This window comes from Canis lupus, chromosome 8 (assembly GCF_048164855.1).
Source record: "Canis lupus baileyi chromosome 8, mCanLup2.hap1, whole genome shotgun sequence".
NCBI lineage: Eukaryota > Metazoa > Chordata > Mammalia > Carnivora > Canidae > Canis > Canis lupus.
Window position 1 is genome coordinate 15,555,138 of NC_132845.1, and position 24,697 is coordinate 15,579,834.

The window sequence follows — 24,697 nt, forward strand, 5'->3', positions numbered from 1 at the left end:
TTTTTGACAACGGTAGCAAGAACACACAATGGGGAAAAGATGGTCTCTTCAATAAATTGTTCTGGGAAAACTGGATATCCACAAGTAATAGAATGAAAACAGAACCCTATTTTACACCACTCAAGAAAATTAACTCGAAATGGATCAAAGACTTAAATATAAAACCTGAAGCCATAAAACTGCTAGAAGAAAACAGGCAGAAAGCTCCTGTCTTGGCAATGATTCCCTGGATAAGACACCAAAAGCACAGGCAACAAAAGCTAAAGTAAGTGGGAAACAATAAAAAAAAGAAAATTGAAAAGGCAACTCATAAATACACTCAATAACTAAAAGACCGTCTAATTAAAAAATGGGCAGAGGGGCAGCCCCTGGGTGGCTCAGCAGTTTAGCGCTGCCTTCAGTCGAGGGCGTGATCCCAGAGACCCAGGATCAAGTCCCACCATCAGGCTCCCTGCATGGAGCCTGCTTCTCCCTCTGCCTGTGTCTCTGCCTCTCTCTCTCTCTGTGCCTCTCATGAATAAATAAAGAAAATCTTTTTTAAAAAATGAGCAGAGGATTTGCACAAATATTTTTCCAAAGAAGACATACAACGGCCAGTGGGTACATGAAAAGGTATTCAACATCACTACTCAGCAGAGAAATGCAAATCAAAACCCCAATTAGGTATCACTTCACACCTGTTAGAATGACTATTATCAAAAGGATCAGAAATAACAAGAGTTAGCAAGAATGTAAAGAAAAGAGAATGCTTGTGCATTCTTTGTGAGAACGTATATTGGTACAGCCACTTCAGAAAACAGTATAAAGTTTCCTCAAAAATATTAAAAATAAAACAACCATATGATCAAGCAATTCTACTTCTGGATATTTGTCTGAAGAAACGTAACAATTAACTTAAAAAGATATACACACTCCTATGTTCACTGCATTATTCACAATAGGCAAGTTATGGAAACAATCTAAAAATATTTTATTTGATGGGTGAATGGATAAAGATGTGATATGAAGGAGGGAAGATGGTGGCAGAGAAGAACCCTAGGCTCACCTTGTCCTGCAAATACAACTAGATAACTATTAACTCCTCCTAAATACCCCCAGAAATTGACCTGAAGAATGGCAGAACAAACTCCACAACTAAAGGTAGAGAAAAGGCCACGTCAAAGAAGGTAGAAAGTGCAGAGATGTGGTTTTCTAAAGAAATGGATTAAGGCTGATGTGGTGGGGAGGGAGCTGCAATTGTGGAGAAGGGTGAGATACAGACTAGCACACAGAGGAGCAGAGAGAGAAAATGAATCCCACAGCAATGGCTTGGAAAGTGAGGGGGCCAAATTTTGTGAGTTCTTGCAAGCAGCAGGGCTTAAAGTCTGGAGTTTTAAAGGTCAGTAAGTATGTCTGGGATAGATCCCAGAGGGCACTGCTCTGATCTTGGAGAGAAGGCAGGCAAACAGCCCATTGACATACAGCATGGAAACAGCAATCTGAAGAATGCCTGGGGCAAACAGTCCGAAGGCTATTTGTTCATCTCAGAACATGTCCCAATGAGGCAGTGTTCATGGAAAGACCCCTCTGGGAACAAAATAACTGGCTACAGCCATTTCTCTCCCACCCCCCACCCCGCACCTCAGTATAAGTACAGGCTGCCCTGCAGAAACCAGCACAGTCCAGTACTCTCTACCTAACTTGCTTACACCAAACCCTGCCATGCTGTGCTCCAGTGGAATCACCTCTCCCAGGCATGCTTGCTTCAGTGCCCACAGACCTTTCCCCTATAAGATCAGCCCAAACTCCTGCTCACATTGCATCTCCCAGTGTGGGGGTTTGCAGAGCATCAGTTCCAGTGGCAGTGGCAACAGGTCTCATTTCACAAACACCTAGTTAAAACTGTGCCACATTCAGGCCAGGGACCAAACACTCCTCACAATAGGCAAACAGAGCTTCTGCAGATGACTGGCCTGATGGATAAAGCAGTCAGGACAAAACAGCAAAGCACACATACTCTGGAAACACTTTCGGAAGTACCAGACCCTGGGGAACAGGGTACACCACACAGCAGGGCAATTCAGGACCTCTTCTTCATAAGGCCATTACCCTCCAAAACAGCAGACGTAGTTGACTTTCCTAACACAGAGAAACAGGCACAGAGACTTAGAAAAAATGAGAAGACAGAGAAATTTATCCCAAGTGAAAGAACATGACAAGTCCACGGCCAGAGATTTAAGTGAAACAGATATAAGTAACATGCCTGATAGAGAGTTTAAAGTAATGATCATAGGGATACTCACTGGACGTGAAAGACAGGAGTAAGACCATTAACACAGAGATAAATAGGTTATTTTTCAGATACCAACTTCAATCTTTTCTCACCCAATAATTAACAAAAGCTATCACAGAAGTATAAACCTAGGTGTCATCATTTTGGCCCCTAATAGGATTACTTTTACTGAATTGTATTTTGGCATTATGACATCATTAATCTAAACAGAAAGATGGAAATCACACAATACCATGAACTGTTGCCCTTCTTTTGAACAATTAATGTGTTTTTTATACAAGGAAGAAGAGATTCATATAACTGATCATGTTTTACTATTTCAGCCAGTAGGAAGTTCTGAGAAGCTGGTTTTTCAATCTCAGCTGAGTTCTTAATACAACTCAGAAATTATTTTATAAGTCTCCAGCTACTCCTCCATTTACTCTTCAGAGATTGCCTCAAGTGCCCTCTTTCTGCACACACAGTCCTCTTACTCTTGCGATTGCCTCCTACTTACAGAGAAAACAGAATCTACCCTATTTCTTTTCTTTTAACTTCCTTCTCCCTGTGAAAAATTTCCTACATTTGTGCTATGCACAATTTATTTATTCTTGATCTTTCTTGCTTTGTACAGAAATGTGAATTTCCCCCCAGGTGTTGCTTTAGGTCTAACACTCAAATTTTTATAATGATTTGTTCTCAAAAATTAAAAATTAAAAAAATGATTTGTTCTCATCCAGTTCTAAATATTTTCCAATTTCCATTGTGATTTGTTTTCTTTTCTGTATGTTTTTAAGTTACCAAAGTTTATCTTATGGCTCTTATATTATTAATTTTAAGCTTAATTGCACTATAAATAGGAAATGTAGCTTTCTGGGGGCAAGTGTCCAGGTGCAGTATTTTTGAATCTTGTTTCATATACTCTCCTTAAATGATTTCATCTGTTACAACTGCTTTATCTAATACCACTGTGTGGATAATTACAAATGTTTATCTCTAGTCCTGAGTTTCAGGCCTATAGTTTTTATACACTGATCAGACTAATTTCTTTTATGCCCAACAGACACTGCTGTCCTAACAAATTCAAAACCAACACATTATCTCTATCCACACCTCTAAATATCTTCTTCGTTCTTTTTTTATTCTCTATTTTTAGGTTATCCCACATTCTACCCAACTCTTCAAGCAAGTAACATTAAAATTGTCTCTTACTCCTTTCTTACACAAACTAAATGGACTTAACTGAGCGGTTCAAGGGCTATGAATTGTATATCCTAATTATTTCTTGAAACCATGTTTTCTCTATTGTAACAGGCCCTCATCATTTATAGCCTGGCCTTGCATTATCCTCGTAAATAGCCTTTAATTAGTTTTGTCACCTTTCCCCCTCTCCTTCTCATTTACTGTTGCTCTCGCTACCACATGTATGTTGAAAACACAAGTCTGATCATTTCATTCCCTTGCTTAAAAATCTTTGATCACTGCCTACAGGATAAAGTCTACATTTAACACAACATATAAAACCCCCTATCTGGGCAGCCCCAGCGGTTTAGCGCCACCTTCAGCCCAGGGCGTGATCCTGGAGTCCTGGGATGGAGTCTCATGTCAGGCTCCCTGCATGGAGCCTGCTTCTACCTTTGCCTGTGTCTCTCTGCCTCTCTCTCTAGGTCTCTCATGAATAAATAAATAAAAATATTTTTTAAAAACCCTGAGAAAATTAATCTACTGCGCAAGTAGAAATTTCAGGTTTGATATAATAAACATACTATTGTAAATTCTTAGATCTGCAATTCTACCAAAAGTCTAATGTTGAGGAGGATTTGGATAAAAGGGTTGCCTTATATATAACAACTGCCTACACATAACATTTTTATGATTAAAAAAACTTATGCTCTCTAGATTAGACTCCTTTTCCAAAAGAACCCTCTACCAGTTAGATGAATACAGGTTACATCTTTGGCCCAATGAAAACATTTAATGCAGGTAAGCAAGTAGAATGAGACTAGTCTGACAAGGGTCAGCTCAGGACCTTAGTAGTGCAGAAATCAAACACAATGAGACAATGTTTTGAATGATGATTGCAAATCATAAAATCTCAAAGGCAACAGAGAACAAAGAAACATCTCTGGAAGACCAAGTAGTAAGTAAAAACATAGCCCATGGATCCTTTATCCTGGCTTTAGGAAAAAGAAGAAAATTATTCCAACCAAGTAAAAAGGAGGTGACACTGTACTCCCTAGCATATATCCTATCTGTAACAAAAGTTACAACAGAACAATCTATGTTCATAATAATAATCTTTAAAGGTAATAAAAAACAAATTAGGTTCTGTATCCTCAGTATGAGAAGACAGGTAAACAGAAGTCATTCCAGGGAGGTTTGTATGAAAAAATTATTAAAAGCATACAGGCTCATAAAAGATATAAACATATTAATGTGTTAGTTACTATTTTAATTATCTGTTAACAATTGCTTCAGTTTCTCAAAACAATTTCCTTCTTCCCAGAATGCGAACATCAATATATTGCTGTATTTTATCTCCTTATTAATAAAACTAGGTAAACAGAGTTTTTTGGATTTTTTTTATCAATATCCAATGTGTTTTTAAATGAGACAGTAAGTAAGAATAGGCATTTGCTGAAGAAATCAGCCAACCCTGGAAGAGCTGCAGGGTAAGAAGTAGATTTTATGGTTTACCAAGAGAGGGAGAAAACATTGGTAGAGTGCTATTTCTAGAAATTCCATCTACTGCTCTGACACTGTTCATTGCTCTGATTTATTCTGAAGCCAAATTCATTTTCTTAGCTTTACTACTGTATCTATGATTCTGAATTAGATGTGTCTGTGTATTTATATGTGTATGTACATGTATTTTTTGGCTTATATTTCTGAACTAGAGTGAGCTTCAGAAGCTTTTTTTTTTTTAAGATTTATTTATTTATGATAGACACACAGAGAGAGAGAGAGAGAGAGGCAGAGACACAGGAGGAGGGAGAAGCAGGTTCCATGGCAGGAGCCCGACGCGGGACTCGATCCCAGGATTACAGGATCGCGCCCCGGGCCAAAGGCAGGCGCTAAACCGCTGCGCCACCCAGGGATCACCTAGAAGCTTTATCTCCATGTGGCATGTATCTTTGATGCATAAAATGATTTTTATTTTATTTTTTAGATTTTATTTATTTATTTGACAGAGAAAGTAAGATAGCGCCAGCAGGCAGAGCAGTACAGGGAGAGGGAGAAGCAGGCTCAGCAGGGAGCCCAATGTGGGGATCATGACCTGAGTCAAAGGCTGACGCCTAACTGACTGAGCCACTCAGGTGCTCCATAAATTGATTTAAAAAAAAAAAAAATTCAAATGTTTCAACTTAGAATGTGTTCTATGTGAACTTGCAGGGAAAAAAAGAAACTCTACATCAAATATTCAGCCAAAGTCAAAATTTTGAAGAATAAACAAGCAAATGTGATAAATGTACTACAGACTTAACTATATTTATTCTAGAATATAAGATCCAAATGATATATGCATACAGCAAAAATTAGAAGCATTTCATATTAAAAATTAAGTGGACTTTATCCCAAAATTTGATATCATACCCCAAGTATGTGTTATTAATAGTTGTGGTGAACAAATAAACCAGCTGTGATGGAATCAGGACTATAATGTGGCTAATACCTTTCTATTCCCTTGGGATCACCTTTTGCTATAGTAGAAAAAAAAAATTAGTCCAAACTATTTACAAAGATGTAAATTTTAATGAGAATCTTTCTTAAGCCTATTATATAAAAACATGTTTTACAATCAAGTTTAATTATTATGACTTTTGTTTCAAATTTATTATCTTCCAACTAACATTTTACCTCTGGTCCTGGAGGGCCACATGGTCCTTGGGGTCCTGGGTCACCCACCTGGCCCTAAAATAGGGGTGGGGATAAAATTGTAAGCATTAATCTAATAAATACAATATGAAATGGAAATAGATGTATAATAAGCAAACAGAACTCAATGTATTATGCCACACAAAATTATAACGACTTTTCAGCAAACAACAGTCAATATATTGTGTCAAACAGAGTTGTAACTGCCATTCAGAAGGACTTAATTTGTAACCATCATCACTGTGGAAAACTTATTTAAATAAAATGTGTGTGGATGTAATATATGTTTACTCCTAATCTTGGAGATACAAACAAATTGAGTCAAGTGCTCAAATCAAGAAAAAAAAAAAAATGCATGGATATGTGTCTGTTACCCAGAGATAAGGCAATAAAGTTTGACTTAACAAAGTTCGGGACTCTAGATGTGGAGCTGTTTCCATAATCAACCAGAGTCTGGGACTGTCCTTGAAAATTCCTTTCTCCTTTGATACTACAAGAGGCCGCCTGGGTTAATAATTTAGAATCATCTGGATTTAAATCCCTGCTGCTAAATCTTTCTTAGCCTCAGTTTTCTTAACAATAGAAATAATAATGATAACAAGTACTAACATTGTAACAGGGTAATTGTGAGGATTAAATGAGATAATATATTTAAGGTGCTTAGCTTACACAGTGCCTGGAAATAAATGTTAACCAATTTTGTAACCTTTAATCCTTCCTTTCACATCCTTCTCTCTCTTGGATACCTAAAATTCCTAGATTGTTTGGATCATTAAATTAAAATGTTGAGGATTTGTTTTAAGTATCTCTGAAGCCATTTTCTGACATTTGGGTTAACAGCGTGAAATTAGAGCTGGAGAGGAAGTTCAGTGGAGAGAAAAATGGTCAGAAAGCCTGAAACCGGAGAAGGCTGGTCATATTCTCAAGAGATGAAAGGAGACAGTTGTCTGATACCCTTATTTTCATAAAACAACAACAACAAGAAACTATTGAATTAAAATTATTTCTGTCATACTAAGTTTCTATATGAGTTTCAAATTTGACTTAATAGGTCTCAGATTACATACAATTACAGGATACAATATGTGTTTATCCATGATTCAAGAAGTAAAGCTCAGTTTTCCATAACCACTTAAGCCATTCTCATACAGTCCTTAAGTATTCGGGTATCCGGATATAAAACAGTACACAATATAACTACTGCAATCAAATCTAGAAAAAAGCAATGAAGTGTTACATAAAACTTGATTCAAGTTCTCCTAAAGAAACAAAATCATAATTCATCATAATCAGTATCTAGGAGTCAAATTCTTAAAATGGTATTTCTCTAAAGAAAGATAGGGCTCTCACTGGAGACCTCTGGTGGCCAAAACCAAACAAGAAGCTAAATTTATAGGTTTTGAGGAAAAATAGGATTCCCTAGGTCTTCGTTTTCAGAAAAGTTAATTGACAACCAGATGTTTAAAAATACAAATTTTGGAAAAATTACTTTCTTCAGAATAAATCTTCATTTTGAAATTTTTCAACTGGTAGTTTCCTTGAATGTCGTCTTTTTTTTTTTTTTTTTAAACTGAGTTTTCAGGTAAATTTTAGACAATGGAGTAATGATTAAGTAAACTTCTATAACTGACAACTTCTAGTTAAAAATGTGGAAAGACATAATAATTGTCTTTGCTTTATTCTAAGGAAAGAATTTTCTTAACTTCTCATTGGTAGTTATCTCTGGATTTTAAATACTTGTAGTGTGAAAGATTCCCTGTTGCAAAACATTAAAAGCCTTTCAGATCAGGACATTCTTTCTTTTATTCTGTAAGTCTTCTCTCAATGTTACAACTTAGATTTATTTGGAAAGAAAAGTATCACTAACTCCAGCATCTTAGAAAACAAGCAACCAAAAGTAGGAGATATAAAATAAAGACATCCTTATGACTTTGATATTCTTTTCATGATAGTGAACAAATGATTTAGATAGGCATTAACTTGGATAATTTCTTTTTAATATAACAGATTCGGTGTCCCCGTTCAAAATTAGGAGATTTCCAGGTCAAATCTCCTAATTTTTTCTATTAATAACATACAAACAAGTGATAAAGTGAGACACTAAAGACTCACAAATATTAATTCATAAGTCTCTCTCCTATCTTCAGTCTGATGCATATATTTTTCAAAGGCTTGATAAAACAAAAAATGGTCAACTAACTCCTATGAAAGTAATCCCCAATGACATTAAAAATGTATTTTTTATTAATATAGAAAGGTACAAAATGGGCAAGTAAACCCCTCACTCTTATCACCTTATGCTCCCTGTATCACGGCCCTAAAAAATCACATTAGTGTTGCTTCTGGTGATTTATTCCAGGAAAAAATAATATGAAGTTTTAAGACATTATGTTAAAGGTGAAACAGGCTCTCCACCTTTCCTTTAGTTTAGACTAGAGAAATACCGGTAAGCACCATCACTGAGAAAGGGAACTAAAAAGTCACAGATTTGCAAGGAAACTTAAATATAATATAGTCTGACTCCCAGTTTAAACAAGAAACTGAATATCACAGTGGTTAAATGCTCAAGGTCATAGCAAATCAGTATCAGAGCTAGGATTAAAATCTAAGTCTCTTCTTTCTCAGAGCAGTGTTATCCCCTCTGCCCTATAATAAACATACTATCAATATAAACTGTAGCAAAAAGTAAAGGAGACATTAAAAAGATTTACTTTGTATAAGCATGATAGATGACTTTAGTTTTCTTAAGTAATCAATTGTAAAGTATAACAATAATATTGATACCACTTATTACATAATATTGACCTTAGAAAGTGTGTTGAAAGAAAACCCTCATGTTATGAACAATGAGGATGGAAGAAGTCTAGGGTCTTACTTTACAAACCACTGCAGATATTGTAAGTTCCTGTTACATGATGAGAATAATCATTGAAAAACAGAAGGTTTTTGTTAGTTTCATGACCTATTCTTATGCCCCTTATTTATCTACTTTGGAATTTTTGAGATTCAACTCCAGAGCATGAGTCTGGGTACATGACTGGCCAGGTTAACTCTGAGTCCAGGGCAAAAAACTAGTGAAGCCTACCACAGCATGTCACTTGACAAAAAGACACTGAGAATTGTTCTTTGGGATAAATAATTCCTGAGAGATGTATATGAAATGCTGTCACTTTTAGAAGTCATACAGAATGAGGCATATAACTTAATACTGCTTCCTCTGACAAAAAATAAACAAGCCTTAGATGGGAGGTGACAGAAGGAAACACGATGATTTGCTCAGGGAATGACACTCTTTTTAAAATATATGTTATAATGTTACCTTAATAAATTATAATTTTTCATCTACCTTTTTCTATCTACAAGCACTTTCACCTTGAGTTGTAATCAATATTGAAATGCTAAAACAATCTTAAAATATTAAATCCTACAACAGTGTAGCACAGTGTTGAGCACAGTGTTGAGTGGCTAAGCATCTGAGCTCTGACATATATGATTACCTAGGTTTTCCCAGGTGACCAGCAACTAACTAAGGAAACTTGGGCAAATTATTTTAACTCTGTATCTCAGTTTCCCTAATCTGTGAAATAAGAATAATAATAGTACCAACTTCATATGATTTTTGTAAAGATTAAATTAGAGGTACAGACCTTAGGATTGTGACCAGTACTTTGTAAACATTCAATAAATCTTAGCTATAGTAATTATTATGACTTTCAATGTAGAGAGACATACTTTTAACTCATGTTTTAACCATTATTTAAGTGATTTTAATTAGTAATTTTAGTTTGAGCTGGGTTTCATGTTAACTGCAATATAAGATACTCTTTTTTTTCCAACTAATTGATGCCCAAAGGTTAAAAAAAAAAAAAAAAAAAAGCCAAAGAAGTAGAATATTTGTGCCCACAGAGTGTGGCATGCTACCTTTTCTTCATGATATTTCTTTTTTTTTTTTTAAGATTTTATTTACTTTATGCATGAGAGAGACAGAGAGAGAGAGAGGCAGAGTTCATGATATTTCTTTAATGAAATATGCTGGATTGAAAGATATTTGGAAAAATTAAATTATTCAAAATATTTTGTATTTTCTACCCTAAATATCCATTGTTAACTTTAAATACTATCCATAACTGATCAAACAAGACCTTTAGGGCTCACAGAAACTTGGTTTTGGCCTGGCATGAGGGTGTGGCAGGAAGAATGGAATGTGAGTTGAAAACCTGGATTAACTGTACCCTAAAACTGAAGAGAAAGAATGCCAGACTGGTAGGTTTATATCCTACTTCTTATATTCCACTAATACCAACAAGTGTCAAAGATTCATGCCATGATATATACTTTGTTAATTGGAAAAAGCAGAGCAAAAGTTCAAACCTACTGAAGGCCCTGGCTTTCCTCTCATCCCTGGTGGTCCTGAAACACCAACAGCACCCTTCAGGAAGAGAATAACAGAAGATGAAAGCTATTATACCACAAAAGGCAGCTATGCCTCTATTTACAAACTACTTAAAAAATTCATAGAGTTAATCTAAAAACTTTGAGAAAATCACTTCAAACAAGATGTGTAAAACCAGTTTTGATACCATATCCTAATAAACTACATAGCTAAAATAATCATTACTCCAATCCTTTCAAAGAATTTATACTTTTTCACTGAATTTTTGTATTTATATAAACTTAATGGTAAAAAAAAAAAAAAAAAAAAAAGTTACCTTGTCTCCAGGATACCCTGGTTCTCCTGGCTCTCCTATAATGCCTTGTTCACCCTAGAAAGCACAATTTCATACAAAGTCATGTAAGCAACACAAACATAATAATATTAAAAAGTAAGTATTAATTAGAGAAGAATAGTTTCTCTTTTTTTACTACTTCTGAGAAAATTGTATGATTGACAGTACAGATTAGATCTCATATTTAGAAACAAAATATTGGATAAATTGTATTGACTAAAAAAAATGTGATAAGAAATTATTTCTATGATAATGTAAATATTTAAATCACCTTATCACCTTTGATTCCAGGTAGGCCCTTATTCCCGGAAAGACCCTATAAAAAAAAGTGATATTTTGTGACATCATAGAGAAATTAAAGGGAAATATCCATTATGCAAATAGAGACATACCATTGGGCCTGGAATTCCAGAAGGTCCAAGTGGTCCAATAGGGCCAATATTGCCCTGAAAAGCAGTAAGACAGAAAGGCATCATTAAATATCCACTAGGATTGGAAAGAGAATATGGTAAAATTAATTAATTAGCTAATTAAGAACATTTCATCTCACTAAGCTCCCACATGTGCCTTGTTCTTCCACAACTTCTTTTCCTCTCCACATTTTTAATATTTGAAACTTTAGTGAGTCATCCTACTCCCTGAAGTCTATTCATACCAGTCTAGTCCACAAGGATCCTCCCCTTCCTTTATTTCCTATAATGCTTAACTCTCCATGACATTTATCTTGAAATATTTCTCCAACTAGATAATGTCTTGAAGATAAGGGAAATATTTTAGTGCCACATTCCCAGGAGGTATTCAATATATACTTCATTTGATCCTCTTCTATTTTTATTTCACTCTTTTATTGAGGATTTATTGGGTAGTTACTATGTTCCAGGGATTCCAGTGATTTCATTTCATGATTTGAAATTTGCAGAATTATAAAATTTACCATAATTCTGGAATAAACTGAGACTGAACAAAAGACTCTAGTCTACTGGGCTTCCCTATCATTCATTCATTATTTAACATTTGTTGAACATAACATGTACACAGACACTGAAGTTGTGTGGAGGAAAGAAGATGAAAAAGACAGTCACCAACAAGTTCTCAGTTTAATTCTCCAATTCAAGATTCCTCAAAAACATAACAACCACTATCACCTCCTGCAAGCAAGTGATTTAGAAGAACTCCTCAAATACATCATCTTAGAAGACAAAGGACAATAGTCACAATAAGGGTATTGAAAAGTAAAATTTGAAAAAAAAAATGGTTTGGGGATCACTTACAATTTTTTGTGACACTGACATTTCCATTTTCCTTCTTTCTCTTGCTACCTCTCTCTGTGCCTAGCTTCTGTATCATCCTTCATCTTCAAAGAACAAGTTGCCTTAAACCTCCTTTTTATGGTTTCCAACTATTAAAAAACTTCTAAAGGTGTATTTTGTGGCAATACTAAAAGTGTTGCCCTTTTACCAAATTTCTTAGGAATCCCAGGCCCTCACTACCTACTCTTCTTTTACTTCTCCCTCCTCCAAATCCCACACTCTAGCCACAATGGACTATTTTCCATTCTCTGAACATGCTCTCTATCACGTGCTCAAAGCTTTTGAGGGTATAGTTACCAATACTGGAATGGTCTTCTGTACTGGTGAATATATTGCACTGTACTTCATTTCCTATGTTCCTAGTCTGTGCATTCTGTGATAGCAGAAGCATGATTATTGATTTTTTTATTTCCCAGATCCAGCATAATAACTGGCACATAATAGTTTTGAAATAAAGTATGAAATGAATACTGAAGAGCCTGTCAGAATAGCCAAAACCAAAAAGAAATAACAAGTGTTGGTGGGGATGTGGAGAAAAATGAACCCTTGCACACGCCGGCAGAAATGCAAATTGGTGGAGCCACTGTAGAAAAACAATATGGACCTTCCTCAAAAAATTAAAAGAATTAACATCTGATCCAGTAATTCCACTACTACCATTTATTCAAAGAAAACACTAATTCAAAAAGATGTATGGATCCTATGCTTATGGCAGCATTACTTACAACAGTCAAGATATGGAAGCAATTCAAGTGTCCATTCATAGATGAATGGATAAAGAAGATGTGGTATACAAACACACACACATACACACACAACAGGAATATTACTCAGCCATAAAAAAGAGATCTTACCACTTGCAACAACATGGATGGACCTAGAGGTTAAAATGCTAAGTGAAATTAACAGAGAAAGACAAATACCATAGGATTTCACTCATAAGTGCAATTTAGAAAACAAAACAAATGAACAGGGGATCCCTGGGTGGCTCAGTGGTTTAGCGCCTGCTTTTGGGACAGGGCATGGTCCTGGAGTCCCCGGATCAAGTCCAGCATTGGGCTCTTGGCGTGGAGCCTGCTTCTCCCTCTGCCCGTGTCTCTGACCCTCTCTCTCTCTCTCTCTCTCTCTGTGTCTATCATGAATATATAAATTTTTTAAAATCTTAAAAAAATAAAAAACAAAACAAATGAACAAAGAAAAAAGACAAAAAAACAGATTCTTAAATACAGAGAACAAACTGGTAGCTGCTAGAGGTTAGTTGGGGGGGTGGCTGAAATACATAAATGGGATTAAGAGTACAGTTATCATGATGAGCACTGATTAATGTACAGAATTACTGAATGATTATTTTGTACACCTGAAACTAATATAATGCTGTATGTTAATTATACTTCAGAAAAAAAAAACCTTAAACAGTGATTCTAGAGCTCTAATCTCCCAACATAACAGAGCATTGCTAATAGTCTACATTTATATAATACAAATTTCAGAATGGAAAATATGACATCTTTACTTTTGAGTGAGTCCTAAAGTCTGTGAAATATAATGGAGATAAATTATTTCCAGCATGTTTAATCCTGACATATATGAGAGACTGTGAGAAGAAAAGAGTAATACTTTCCAACTTAATAAATAGATTGCAATATTAATATATCACAAATTCCGTCAGTAGGAAACAACTGCTCTTATAATTACAGAGGCTAGTTTATTCAAAGTTCATAGCTTTAAAAATAATGAGTTTCAAAAAATACAATAAACATTTCTGTCTGGAAATTATGCAGTAATAATCTAGGTAAGTATGGAAAAAATATCTTATAAACAAATAAGCAAATATTTCGTTGTCATCCTGTTGGGTTTTTTTCTATAGGCAATAATATTAACTTTGTTTTGTTAAATAGAAGACTGCGCATAGACTAATTAGATGAATGTACTTTGGGTGCACAATCTACTATTTTACTTTTTAGTGACTCTAGAAGAAATATCACAAAATAGTAAGTGTGGAGAGATATCAAAGAACATACATGTTATAAAGATTTAGTAAAATAGGAAATCAATAATTAAAATAGCATGGGTATAAAAACCTCCAAGAAGCAGCAAACATTTTGTGGTATGTTACAAATCGTGTGGAAAATCCTAGTCCTGAAAAAATACAGCTTTCTCAAAGCAACCCGTGATAAGCTAAGAGCAGTTTTTGGTTCCACAAGGATAATCTGAAAGCCTTCAGCACTCGCTGCTTACCACACTCCTCTTCCATGAGAAGACGGAGCAGACAGGAGAAATACTTCCATGCGTGGCAGCTTAGCTGAGGGTGTCTGGGATACAACACCAAAGGCAGAAGAGCCTCCCTCACAGTCAGAAATAATAAAGAATTTTTGAATCAAAGTGAGTCAAAGAAACAGAGACCCAAGGATAGGTTCTTCACATAAAACCAGCAGCTGCTAGCCAATTCGGGCTCCTATGAGTGAACACGCTATAGAGAAGACTGTGGGTTCCTCTTCAGGCTTTCCAACCACACCCACCCACACTCACAAGTCATAATCACTATCACTAATTAAGAAAGCAAATGACAATCATCTGTAAGAAAAAATCATTTAGAGAAAGCCGTCTCCTCTCTTGTCAGAAACTTGCTTCCTGTAAGGAAACAAGCAGATGTGTGCTTGCAGATAAACAGAGCAAGCAAAACTGTTTGCTGTGAAATATAAATGTTCTATGCAAATCTTTCCCAATTATCTTCATAACCTCTCCTCTTTCCATTCTACTCCCATCCCCCCATACTTCCTAGGCTACAATCCTACTGCTCCTCTTTCCATTGCCCAAACATTGCATTTTTTCACCTCTTCCGTGCATTTAAAGAGACATTCTTCTTCCTAAAGAGCCCATTTCCTATCTACTCCTCTCCATCCATGCACAATCTTCAAGATACAGTTAAAACACATCTTTTCTGCAAAGCCTCCCCTCTCAAGATAACATAAATTGCACCTTTTTCAGTGGTTTTTGTCCATTATAGCAGTGATCAAATCATATGATATCACCTATTTTTCCTTCTATGTCATTAGATTATAATGTTGCCAAAAACAGAAATCTTGTTTGTATTTTTAGGCCTAGCATCTAGTTCATGATTTGATAGCCGGTGCTCACGCTGATTTTAAAATTTAATAAATGTAAAACGGAGGTAGTAATACCTGCTCTGTCTACTCGAGGAACAAATGAGATATGTATGTGAAAGTACTTTGAAAAGTATGAAGTACTATACATATCGATGTAGAGATGAGGATTACAAAGATGACTGTTAGTATCATTAGGCATTTTCTATTCTGTGGAAAAGAAATCTCTTCCCATTAACTAAAGAGTAAATTGAGAAAGAGAAAGGACAAAACAAAAACCCCAACCAGTTGATTTTACTAAGCACTATTATGTGTTGGAACTGTGCTAAATCCTGGAATTGAAAAACGAGTAAGAATTAACTACTAGGTAGAAAAGTGAAAGTTAAGTGTTTCAGGTAGACCAACAAGCTCAAGTGCAAAGGCCATATCATAGGAAAGCTGCGTGGCATCTGAGAATAAACAGTTTTGCCAGGGCACAAAGTATGTCTGAAGATGCAGTTAAGAACCAAAACAGACTAGACCTGCTAAGATTTTGGTCTTAAACTTCAGCATAATAGCAGAAGCTTCTGAGCTAACCAACTGATAGGTTGAGTGAAGCATGTGTAAGGAATATCTTTGGAATCCAACTACCTTCCCCAGTTTCCTTTCCTTCCCCCATTGGAAAGGCCACTGACTATTGCCTACAGGTTTAATCCTATCCAAGTTCTCAGAAAAAAAAGAAAAAAAAAAAAACTGGTCCTTTGGGTTTTTGGGTTCCACCTTTGCATAGAGCTTCTCATGAAGCCTAAAGAAATCTCATAAGATAAATGGCATATATTTTAAGGTACTATAAGTTTTAAGAAGGTGGCATGACACATGGGTAGAATTTTGGGCTTTAGTTTAGATCACCTGGCTTCAATAGAAACTATCACTCAGAAACTGAGTGGCCTTGGCTTGTTCTGAGAATTAAATAACCTAGCACTATGACTAGCACATAGAAAATACTAAATAAAAGTGAGCTATTATTAGGGTGATTGGGTGGAAGAATTGGTTAAGCATCCAATCTTTGGTTCTGGCTCAGGTCATGACCTCAGGGTCACAAGAGCAAGCCCTGTGTTGGGCTGTGTGCTTAGCAGGGAGTCTGCTGGAGATTCTCTTCTTTGCCCTTCCCTCCCTCGCTCTCTCTTTCTGTCCTTAAAAAATAAATAAATCTTTTTTTTTTTTTAAAGAGAGCCTCTATTGCTAATTTCATTATTAGTATATGAATATTATATGTAAAAGTTTAAATATCCCAGACTCATTCATGTTCTCTGACTCTTAATTATACTCTTGCCAACCCCAAATGGCAAGTTAAAAGTTGTTATGTTGATTTTTACAATAGTTTCAGTAACTGAACTCTTGATGTATTCCTTTGGTCAAGTTGTCACCTTCTGCCTTGGGGCAGTTTAGGTGGGGAAAAAAACATTAAATTTAGACTCAAAAGGTGTGTGTTCAAGTTCAAACTACAAATAATTGTGGCTGTAATTTATGGTATAAAACTCTGGAGTTCAATTACCTACTTGATGTGTTAGAGCAAGCTGTAAGCTGATTTGGGGGGAAAATCTTACCTCTGCCCATGGTCACTTCCTATTTTTATATGGATACACATAGTTTACTTGTAAGATTCTATTTTCATTGGGCTCCTTACATTGCATAAAAGTATGTCAATCTTGCCTTTAGCTCAGCTGACTATTAAACCACATGGCTCTAAATTTATATAAAAGATCTGCAACTTACATCCCTGCCGTGAACTTTAAGTGACTGAGAGAAATATATTTATGAAGTTATGGCATAAGTAGCCACCTGTTTGCTTTAGTGAATAATCTCAAATTTATCTGATAACTATATATCTGGAGTGCATTATTTTGGTCTCTACAGAATTGCCTTTACTAAATTTTACTTTGCCTACATCAGAAACTCCAGTAAAACTCAGAGTTAAATTCACTGAATAAAAAATTATTAAGTGGACAAATAATACAATCACACTTTTAGTTTAATAAGTTATTTTTTTAAGATTTTATTTATTTGACAGAGAGCGAACACACAAGCAGGGGAGGGGGGCAGAGAGAGAGAAGTAGACTGTGTAGGGAGCCCTATGTGGGGCTCAATCCCAGGACCCCGGGAGAATGACCTGAGCCAAAGGCAGACTCTCAACCGACTAAGCTACCCAGGTGCCCCTAGTATAATGAATTAGGTATCAAATGTTTAGCAGCAGGGACACCTGGGTGGCTCAGTGGTTGAGCGTCTACCTTTGGCTCAGGGCGTGATCCCAGGATCTGGGACTGAGTCCCACATCAGGTTCCTTGAATGGAGCCTGCTTCTCCCTCTGCCTAGGTCTCTGTCTCTCTCTCTATCTCTTTTTCTGTGTCTCTCATGAATGAATGAATGAATGAATGAATGAATGAATAAATTCTTTTTAAAAATAAAATAAAATGTTTAGTAGCACTAGTGAAATGCAACTACAGTCTGTTGTTCAAGATGTTTCCCAACTATCAATTCAATTTTATTCTGGAAATAAAATCTACAGTTACCATTTTCTATGATATGGTATGGCATGATATTTAGACCTATCTGTATCTATCCAGGCCAGATGGTATAAAAGCCTTTCAAAGGAGAGAAGTGGCTGTTTGATGCCATACTTTTGAAGAAACGGAGTCTTAAGTGTCTATTAATGAGACAGACATAAATACAGATGTACACATAAATCTGTAGAAATTTGTTGTTTTAGGCTATCATAAAGTTTAATTTTTTGACTCATAATGCTAGTCTAATTTGTGTAACTGGTGGGAAAATACATTTGAGCAAGGCTGATATCCAACAATGACACTGAAACATCTAATTTTTCTAAAGATTTTAAAATGCATCTAACAAATATAAACACAGTATTTTATAGGAATTTTAATGCTTGATACTTACTCTAAGCCCAGGAAATCCCGGAGGACCAATGCTACCTACAAGACCCTATGTAAAAGAAATGTACACAGTTGGTTAAATACAATTGCAAACAACTAAAGGTATTTTCTAAAGACAAACCAAACACTTCCAGAAAAAAATATATATATCAAATTTTACATTATGCATCCTCTTAAGGAGTGCAAATCTCTGGTGGTAGTTTATGTTCTTCAAAAATGCCCTTGGCTCCAAGTTTTTGGAAGCCAGGACTACCACCTAGCCTAGGATATAGATTGTTCTGTGTCTTTTATGTATTTAATAAAGGAAGTAAATCCTATAAATCATCAGGATTGTAGATACAACCAACCTATGTATAATATATATAAAAATGGGTGGTCAGCATATGGAGTTAGAGGAGCATTTTCAGATGATTTAAAACACTACCCATTCTTGAAGCATAATATTTAAATTCTCTACACTTCACTTTTCTCATTTATAAAATAGGAATAATAACATTTGGGGCACCTGGGAGGGTCAATTTGTTAAAGTGTCAGCTTAGGTCTTGATCTCAGCTCAGGTCTTGATCTCAGGGTTGTGAGTTTAAGCCCTGCTCTGGGTCCCACAGTGGGCATGGAGCTAACTTTAAAAAAAAGAAAAGGAGTAATAACATTTGTTCTCACTAGTAGAGATCACAATGAAAACTGTCATAATGTATAAAAGGTTTTGAAAATTTTCTCACAAATGTAAGAAATTGCCAATATCATTAATTATGTATACAATAAATGAGATTTTAAATTATCAATATTAATTTTTCCAATAGATTTGTGATGATCCTTTGAACCTGTCATTATAACCATTATGATCATTCCTAATTCACTCCATGGCACTGTTACATTATTTACATGATACAAAGTACAGGAACAGTCCCTCTGCCTTTGTTGCATTTCAAGTTCTGTTTTGAAAATAAGGTACAGTAAAAAATAGAATTATAAGCCAATAAAATAAAATATCCAGTTTATTCTTATATTATAAAAGATATTAAAGCCTGAAAATACTCTTCAAGATGCACTATATTTAAGTAAAGAGCAGATTTCAAAAAGAAATATTTTAAATATGGGAAGACCCCAACCCTAACAAACTTCATGTATATTTAACTGACAAAAACATTAAATAAGATGGCTTCACAGTTAGTTATGCAAGGACATAAATGTATTAAAGGAACAAGTAAATAATGCTTACTTTATTACTCTTGAAATGAAAAGCTTCCCAGAATCAAGGGCAAGAAAAGTATGGTAAACATTCTACTTAAAACATCATTCAGGTTTTTAACAATTTATTTGGAAATCAGTTCTACTCTCATCTGCCAAGACTACAACAAATAAAACTTTGGCTAAATTAACAAATAAATCAAAGAAGTCTTAATTTAGAAAAATGAATTAAAAAGAAACTACTTTCAAATGCCTTACGTATAAATACTAGTAATTTTTACCTATATCTAAATATAGGAACTATTCCTAATTTAAGCTATAAGGATTTAGTGACTGACTCTAATTCACCTTAAGATCTTATGGAATAGATTAGAGGGAGGTGATAGACGTTCTTTGAGAATTAAAAAAAAAAAATTCTAATGTCAAAAAAAACAACAATCCATCATTATTCCTTGATAATATAATTAAACTAATTATAGAATGGCAACTCCCTAATCTGAAAATAATAGCTGAATAGTCTCAAAGGAGATTTCTCTACAAACAAATACCCAAAGTCAGGTAGATCCATGACAGGCTTGAGTCAAAAAGAGCTATCACTAAGAGCAAATTTTTACATGAGGCTTGTTAGTATCTTCATGTACATGAAAGGCTTCCCCCTCATTGCAAAAACATATGTCACATATGTCAGTATTATGATCATCTATTTCTAATTTTTTACTTGAGCAGTTACATTTAACAGTCACAATAATTAATTTTAATGATTGTCTCCCAAGACAGAACTTATTCATAACATTTGTGTCTTTACAAATTAGAAATGTGTACAGAGACATCAAAACTGTCTGGCCAATAGTGCTTATTTGGATGTCATAATGAGGATGGCAAGTGCAGGTGCTGTGGCGTCTGAGTGATGTCAGATTGCAAGGCTGGACTATCACAATGTACTCACAGGACTGCCATCAGGGCCAGCAGGGCCTCTGTCTCCAAAGTCACCTGGAAAACCCTGGCCCAGGGAAGAAAGAAGAACGGCCGTTGAAGCCAACACAGATAAGAAAGTCATAACCTCTAAATTGTAGTACAACAAAAACTTGTATTTGTTTTTTTATAATACTTCATTGATTTTGTTCAGTATAATATTCCTACATTTTACAAAAATTATTTTACATGCCACATAATATATACAAAAAACTAAGTTGGAGAAAATAAACATTTGTTCGTCACAATATAAAGAATCACTGAATAAGAGGGAACGTAACAAAGATTTCTCTGACCAATTCATTAGTTATCTCCATTATTTCTTGCCATTCCTAGACCCAAATCACAAAGAATGAAATGGCTAATATTATTTAAGCATGTACTTAGCACACTTACCATGTGCTAAGATCTTTAAACACTTTATTATATACATACTACTTCATTTTATCTTCCTAACAAGTCAAATCAATGAATACTATCCTCACTTTGCAGTTAAGAAAACTAAAGCAGAGAGCTTGTCACTTGCACTCCACCAGTGATGAGTGCGACTGAGATTGGAATGGAGGAAGTCTGAATGCAGAGTCTGTGCTCTTTCTCCTATTCTACACTGAATATTTTAGCTCATCATTTCAAGATATGATAAACATATAACAAATCATTTAAGTACTTTGTTATTGGGGAAAGCCACAATGCACATAAATACTGCAACCATAAAATGTGGTGCGACTGAAAATCAAGCTTCTCCAGTGCCTACCGTGGATTCTACACTGTAAACTATGAAGGGTAGTAAGTAATACACTTACTTATTATACATCCTTTTGTAAAATAACTCAATTACTTGGTTACTCTTACTTTATATACTACAATTCTTCTCTAAATATTTGCCACTAGATTTATCAACTTTAAAAGCTCACTTTTTAACAACTACTTTGTGAAATAATTTATAAGATTATCATCAACATTTTAATAATATTCATTTTTAAAATTTTTGTAAAACTAACAGAAATAAGGGGCACCTGGATAGCTCAGTGGTTGAGTGTCTGCCTTTGGCTCAGGTCATAATTCTGGGATCCTGGGATCAAGTCCTGCATCAGGCTCCCTGGAGGGAGTCTGCTTCTCCTTTTACCTATGTTTCTGTCTCTCTGTCTCTCATGAATAAAAAAAAAAATCTTAAAAAAAGAAAAAGACTCCCAGAAATAAAAGTACATCATTAGAGTCTTATAATCTCTTTATTTAGGTAAATCAGTTATTTAATACATATTTAAAAGATTGTCAAAAATCACTGGTTACCAGTACAAATACAAATGGGCTAAATTTAAAAGATAGTTTAGCAATAGGAAAAAAAAAAAGTGTGATGCTTCTAAGGCATCGTTAACTCATACTAGAAGTTTTTCTTATTCTGTAATCAGAGGATAATGCAAAAACCATCTGTGTAGTCAAACATATTGTAGCCATACCCTCTTCAAAGTCAGTTGAAGTTCAGGCAGGCGTTTTGCTTTCATTGTCCTTGGAAGTCAAATTCTGTTGTCAACAAGCTCACATATCTGCAATACATCATACTATTTGGTATGAGCTAATAAGGGTATTTCAAAGTATTTATGATGTGCAGGTAATGGAAAAAGTGGAGGAAAAATTCTGTAATAAATCTGAAACATGAGAGATGATTGATTTTTTAGATAGATCATTAGGTTTTTCAGAAAGTTCAATGAAATCATAAAGACTGGGGTACATACTGCATGATTCCATTAACATGAAATATCCAGAAGAGGCAAATCCAGAGACATTAGAAAACAGATTACTGGTTGCCTAGGGCTGGTGATGCAGGGAGAATTGGGCAGTGACTGCTAATGGGTACAGGGTTTCTTTCTGGGTGAAGAAAATGTTCTAAAATTAATGTGACAGCTACACAACTCTGTCAGTATAATAATCACTGAACTGTACATTTTAAAGAGTGAATTTTATGGTATGTGAATTAGATCCCAACAGTTTTTCTTAAAAAATGAAGACACAATCAGTCTGAATAGTTGAGACAGACTGAAAACATCCTTGGGGACTCACTCAGGATTGCCTAGAAGATACGTTATTTGGGAATGAGTGGCTCCATCCTCACCCAGTAGGAGGAGCTGCTCTCCAGTTCAGTTTTCCATAAAACTAGTGATTTCCCCCCCCTAGGGGGAGAAAGGGGAGGATCAATTCTATGATCAATTCTTCACTTACCACAAAATCTGCACTAGCATAATAGGTAATGGAAAACTTATTAATTTCAACGTTCCATTCTTCTGGCAGTTCAACATTACAATAAATATTAGCTGTTCAACTTGACTTTGCTCCTAAAACAATGTAGTTAAACTGAGTAATACCTACTTTTAAATTTTTTTCTGTACTATTTCTCCTCTTACTTAACTTCCCAATAAACATTTCATTTCATTCTATTTATTTATTTACTTACTTACTTACTATTCATGAGAGACACAGAGAAAGAGAGACAGAGACTTAGGTGGAGGGAGAAGCAGACTCCCTGGGAAGCATGATGTGGGACTCAACCCCAAGGCCCGGGGATCACAACCCCAGCCGAAGGCAGACACTCAACCACTGAGCCACCCAGGTGTCCCTTCATTTCATTCTTAATTCTCTCGTCTAGACAGATATCATTTATTTATTTTCTATCCTTCTTAGATATTGACCATTGGGTCATCAATTTCTGAAATAATTCCTATTAAACCTAGATATACTTACCTGTATATGAAATATAGCACAATTAATGCCACAAAAAAGCATTGTTATATCTATCTACATACTGGACATTTATTTTCTTTTAAAAAACATCATACCAATGTTTTTATGTTGTTGAATATGTCATGTGTTTACTATTTATCAGTTATTTTATTTCTAGTAATTATATGCATGATTTTTTTTTTTTTTTTAATGCAGGAGAGGTTCTGTGTTCCTTTAATTAGGAACCTAAATGTTTGCAGTCACAAGTCTCCTTTGTCAAAAACTGATCTTAAAGGATTGGTTGTGAAATATGGAACAATAGTGAGAAAACACTTTGCCTTTGAACTTAGAATACAAAAGATAAGTTTCTATAGTTTCTTTTTCCACTTGAGAGAATTTGCTATAATATAAAATACTAAATTTTCTCTCACATTTACCTAGTAGAAAATTATAACCATTAATTTAAATCAAATTGTGCTTTCCTAGAAATACCTTTATTCCTGCCAAAGGATTTATTAATCATTTTCTGGGATTATCATCCATAGGGAAGCTTGAGTTTTTGCTTTCTTGCCCAATTTGCCAATTTCATCAATGTAATAACTGTCTACTAGTGGGCAAGCCAGAGTCTCATTGTTTGTTCTGTGTTGTGCATAATTCTCTTTCTTACATATTAATCATTTTGATGAGTTATAAAATTTTATTTTATGAAGAATATGACATTTCAGGGATTTCATTTGATCTCTTCAAGTCATGAATAATGTTCTTGCTCCTTTCCACTGTTTGATCAGTATAATGGACAGAGTTTAAGGTGACTTCCTATGATTCCGACCTCCTGCTGCTGCTATTCATGCTTTTGTGTGATACTCACCCTTTGAATGAGGGTGTGCCTATGATCTGCTTATTCTAACAGAATATAGAACAGGTGATGGGATGTCACCAATATGATTACATTATACTATATAAGATTCCATCTTAGCAGCCTGGAGCTAAAAACCTTCCTTGCGAGCTTGATAAAATAAGCAGCTATGATGGAGATGCCCAAATGGCAGGGAATTGTGAGTGAGCTCTAGGAACTATGATCAGCCCATAGGACCTAAATCTATAGCCAAGACCTGGTCTATAGCCATAAGCCAACAAAAGGCCTAGGGGTTCAATTCTATAGCCTTGAAGAAATGAGGTTTTCTCACAACATGAATGAAGCTGGAAGTGAACTTTTCCCTAGCCAAGCCTCCAGATGATCGTGCAGCCCGCTGACATTTTGACTGCAGGCTTGTGACCCTAAGCAGAAATTTTATAGTTACTTAAAACTTTAAAAATTTAATCTAATTAAATATCTATATTTTAAAAGCTTCCTCATTTTGGTATTTCATATTCAACTAGTTCCAAATGCAAAGAATTTTTATCATTCTTCATGAATTTTGTGTTTGTAATTATTAAATGCAAATTTAGGAGTAATATAAATTGTTTAAGAATGCAAAATATTTCAGTTTCTAGGTGCAGCTGTTGCAAATACTGCACTAATTCTATTCCCTTTGAAACCATAAATCCTAACACAAACAGAAGGAAGAAAATAGAAGTCTGCATTATCAGGAAACAGTACTTCATTATACAGGATTCTATTGCA

General features: G+C 35.0%; 1 protein-coding gene and 1 long non-coding RNA gene across 11 annotated transcripts in view; one reads left to right on the forward strand and one right to left on the reverse strand.

Annotated features, from left to right (window-relative positions):
• The window catches only part of COL24A1 (collagen type XXIV alpha 1 chain), a 387,541-nt gene that overhangs the window by 270,466 nt on the left and 92,378 nt on the right, over positions 1-24,697 (reverse strand). For 5 of the 6 annotated variants that reach the window (XM_072834343.1, XM_072834342.1, XM_072834338.1 and 2 more), the window contains exons 14-20: positions 20,333-20,386; positions 18,203-18,247; positions 11,247-11,300; positions 11,126-11,170; positions 10,837-10,890; positions 10,503-10,556; positions 6,110-6,163 (exon numbers count right to left, since the gene is read on the reverse strand). In XM_072834343.1, the coding sequence (XP_072690444.1) occupies positions 6,110-6,163; positions 10,503-10,556; positions 10,837-10,890; positions 11,126-11,170; positions 11,247-11,300; positions 18,203-18,247; positions 20,333-20,386 (360 nt within the window). The remainder of the gene's footprint in view (positions 1-6,109; positions 6,164-10,502; positions 10,557-10,836; positions 10,891-11,125; positions 11,171-11,246; positions 11,301-18,202; positions 18,248-20,332; positions 20,387-24,697) is intronic. The other variant, XM_072834344.1, reaches the window with a different exon arrangement.
• The window catches only part of LOC140637872 (uncharacterized), a 32,182-nt gene continuing 27,695 nt past the window's right edge, over positions 20,211-24,697 (forward strand). The window contains exons 1-2 of one of the 5 annotated variants that reach the window (XR_012034951.1): positions 20,211-20,438; positions 20,851-21,144. This is a non-coding gene — a long non-coding RNA (uncharacterized lncRNA). The remainder of the gene's footprint in view (positions 20,439-20,850; positions 21,145-24,697) is intronic. The other 4 variants (XR_012034949.1, XR_012034952.1, XR_012034948.1 and 1 more) reach the window with 4 other exon arrangements.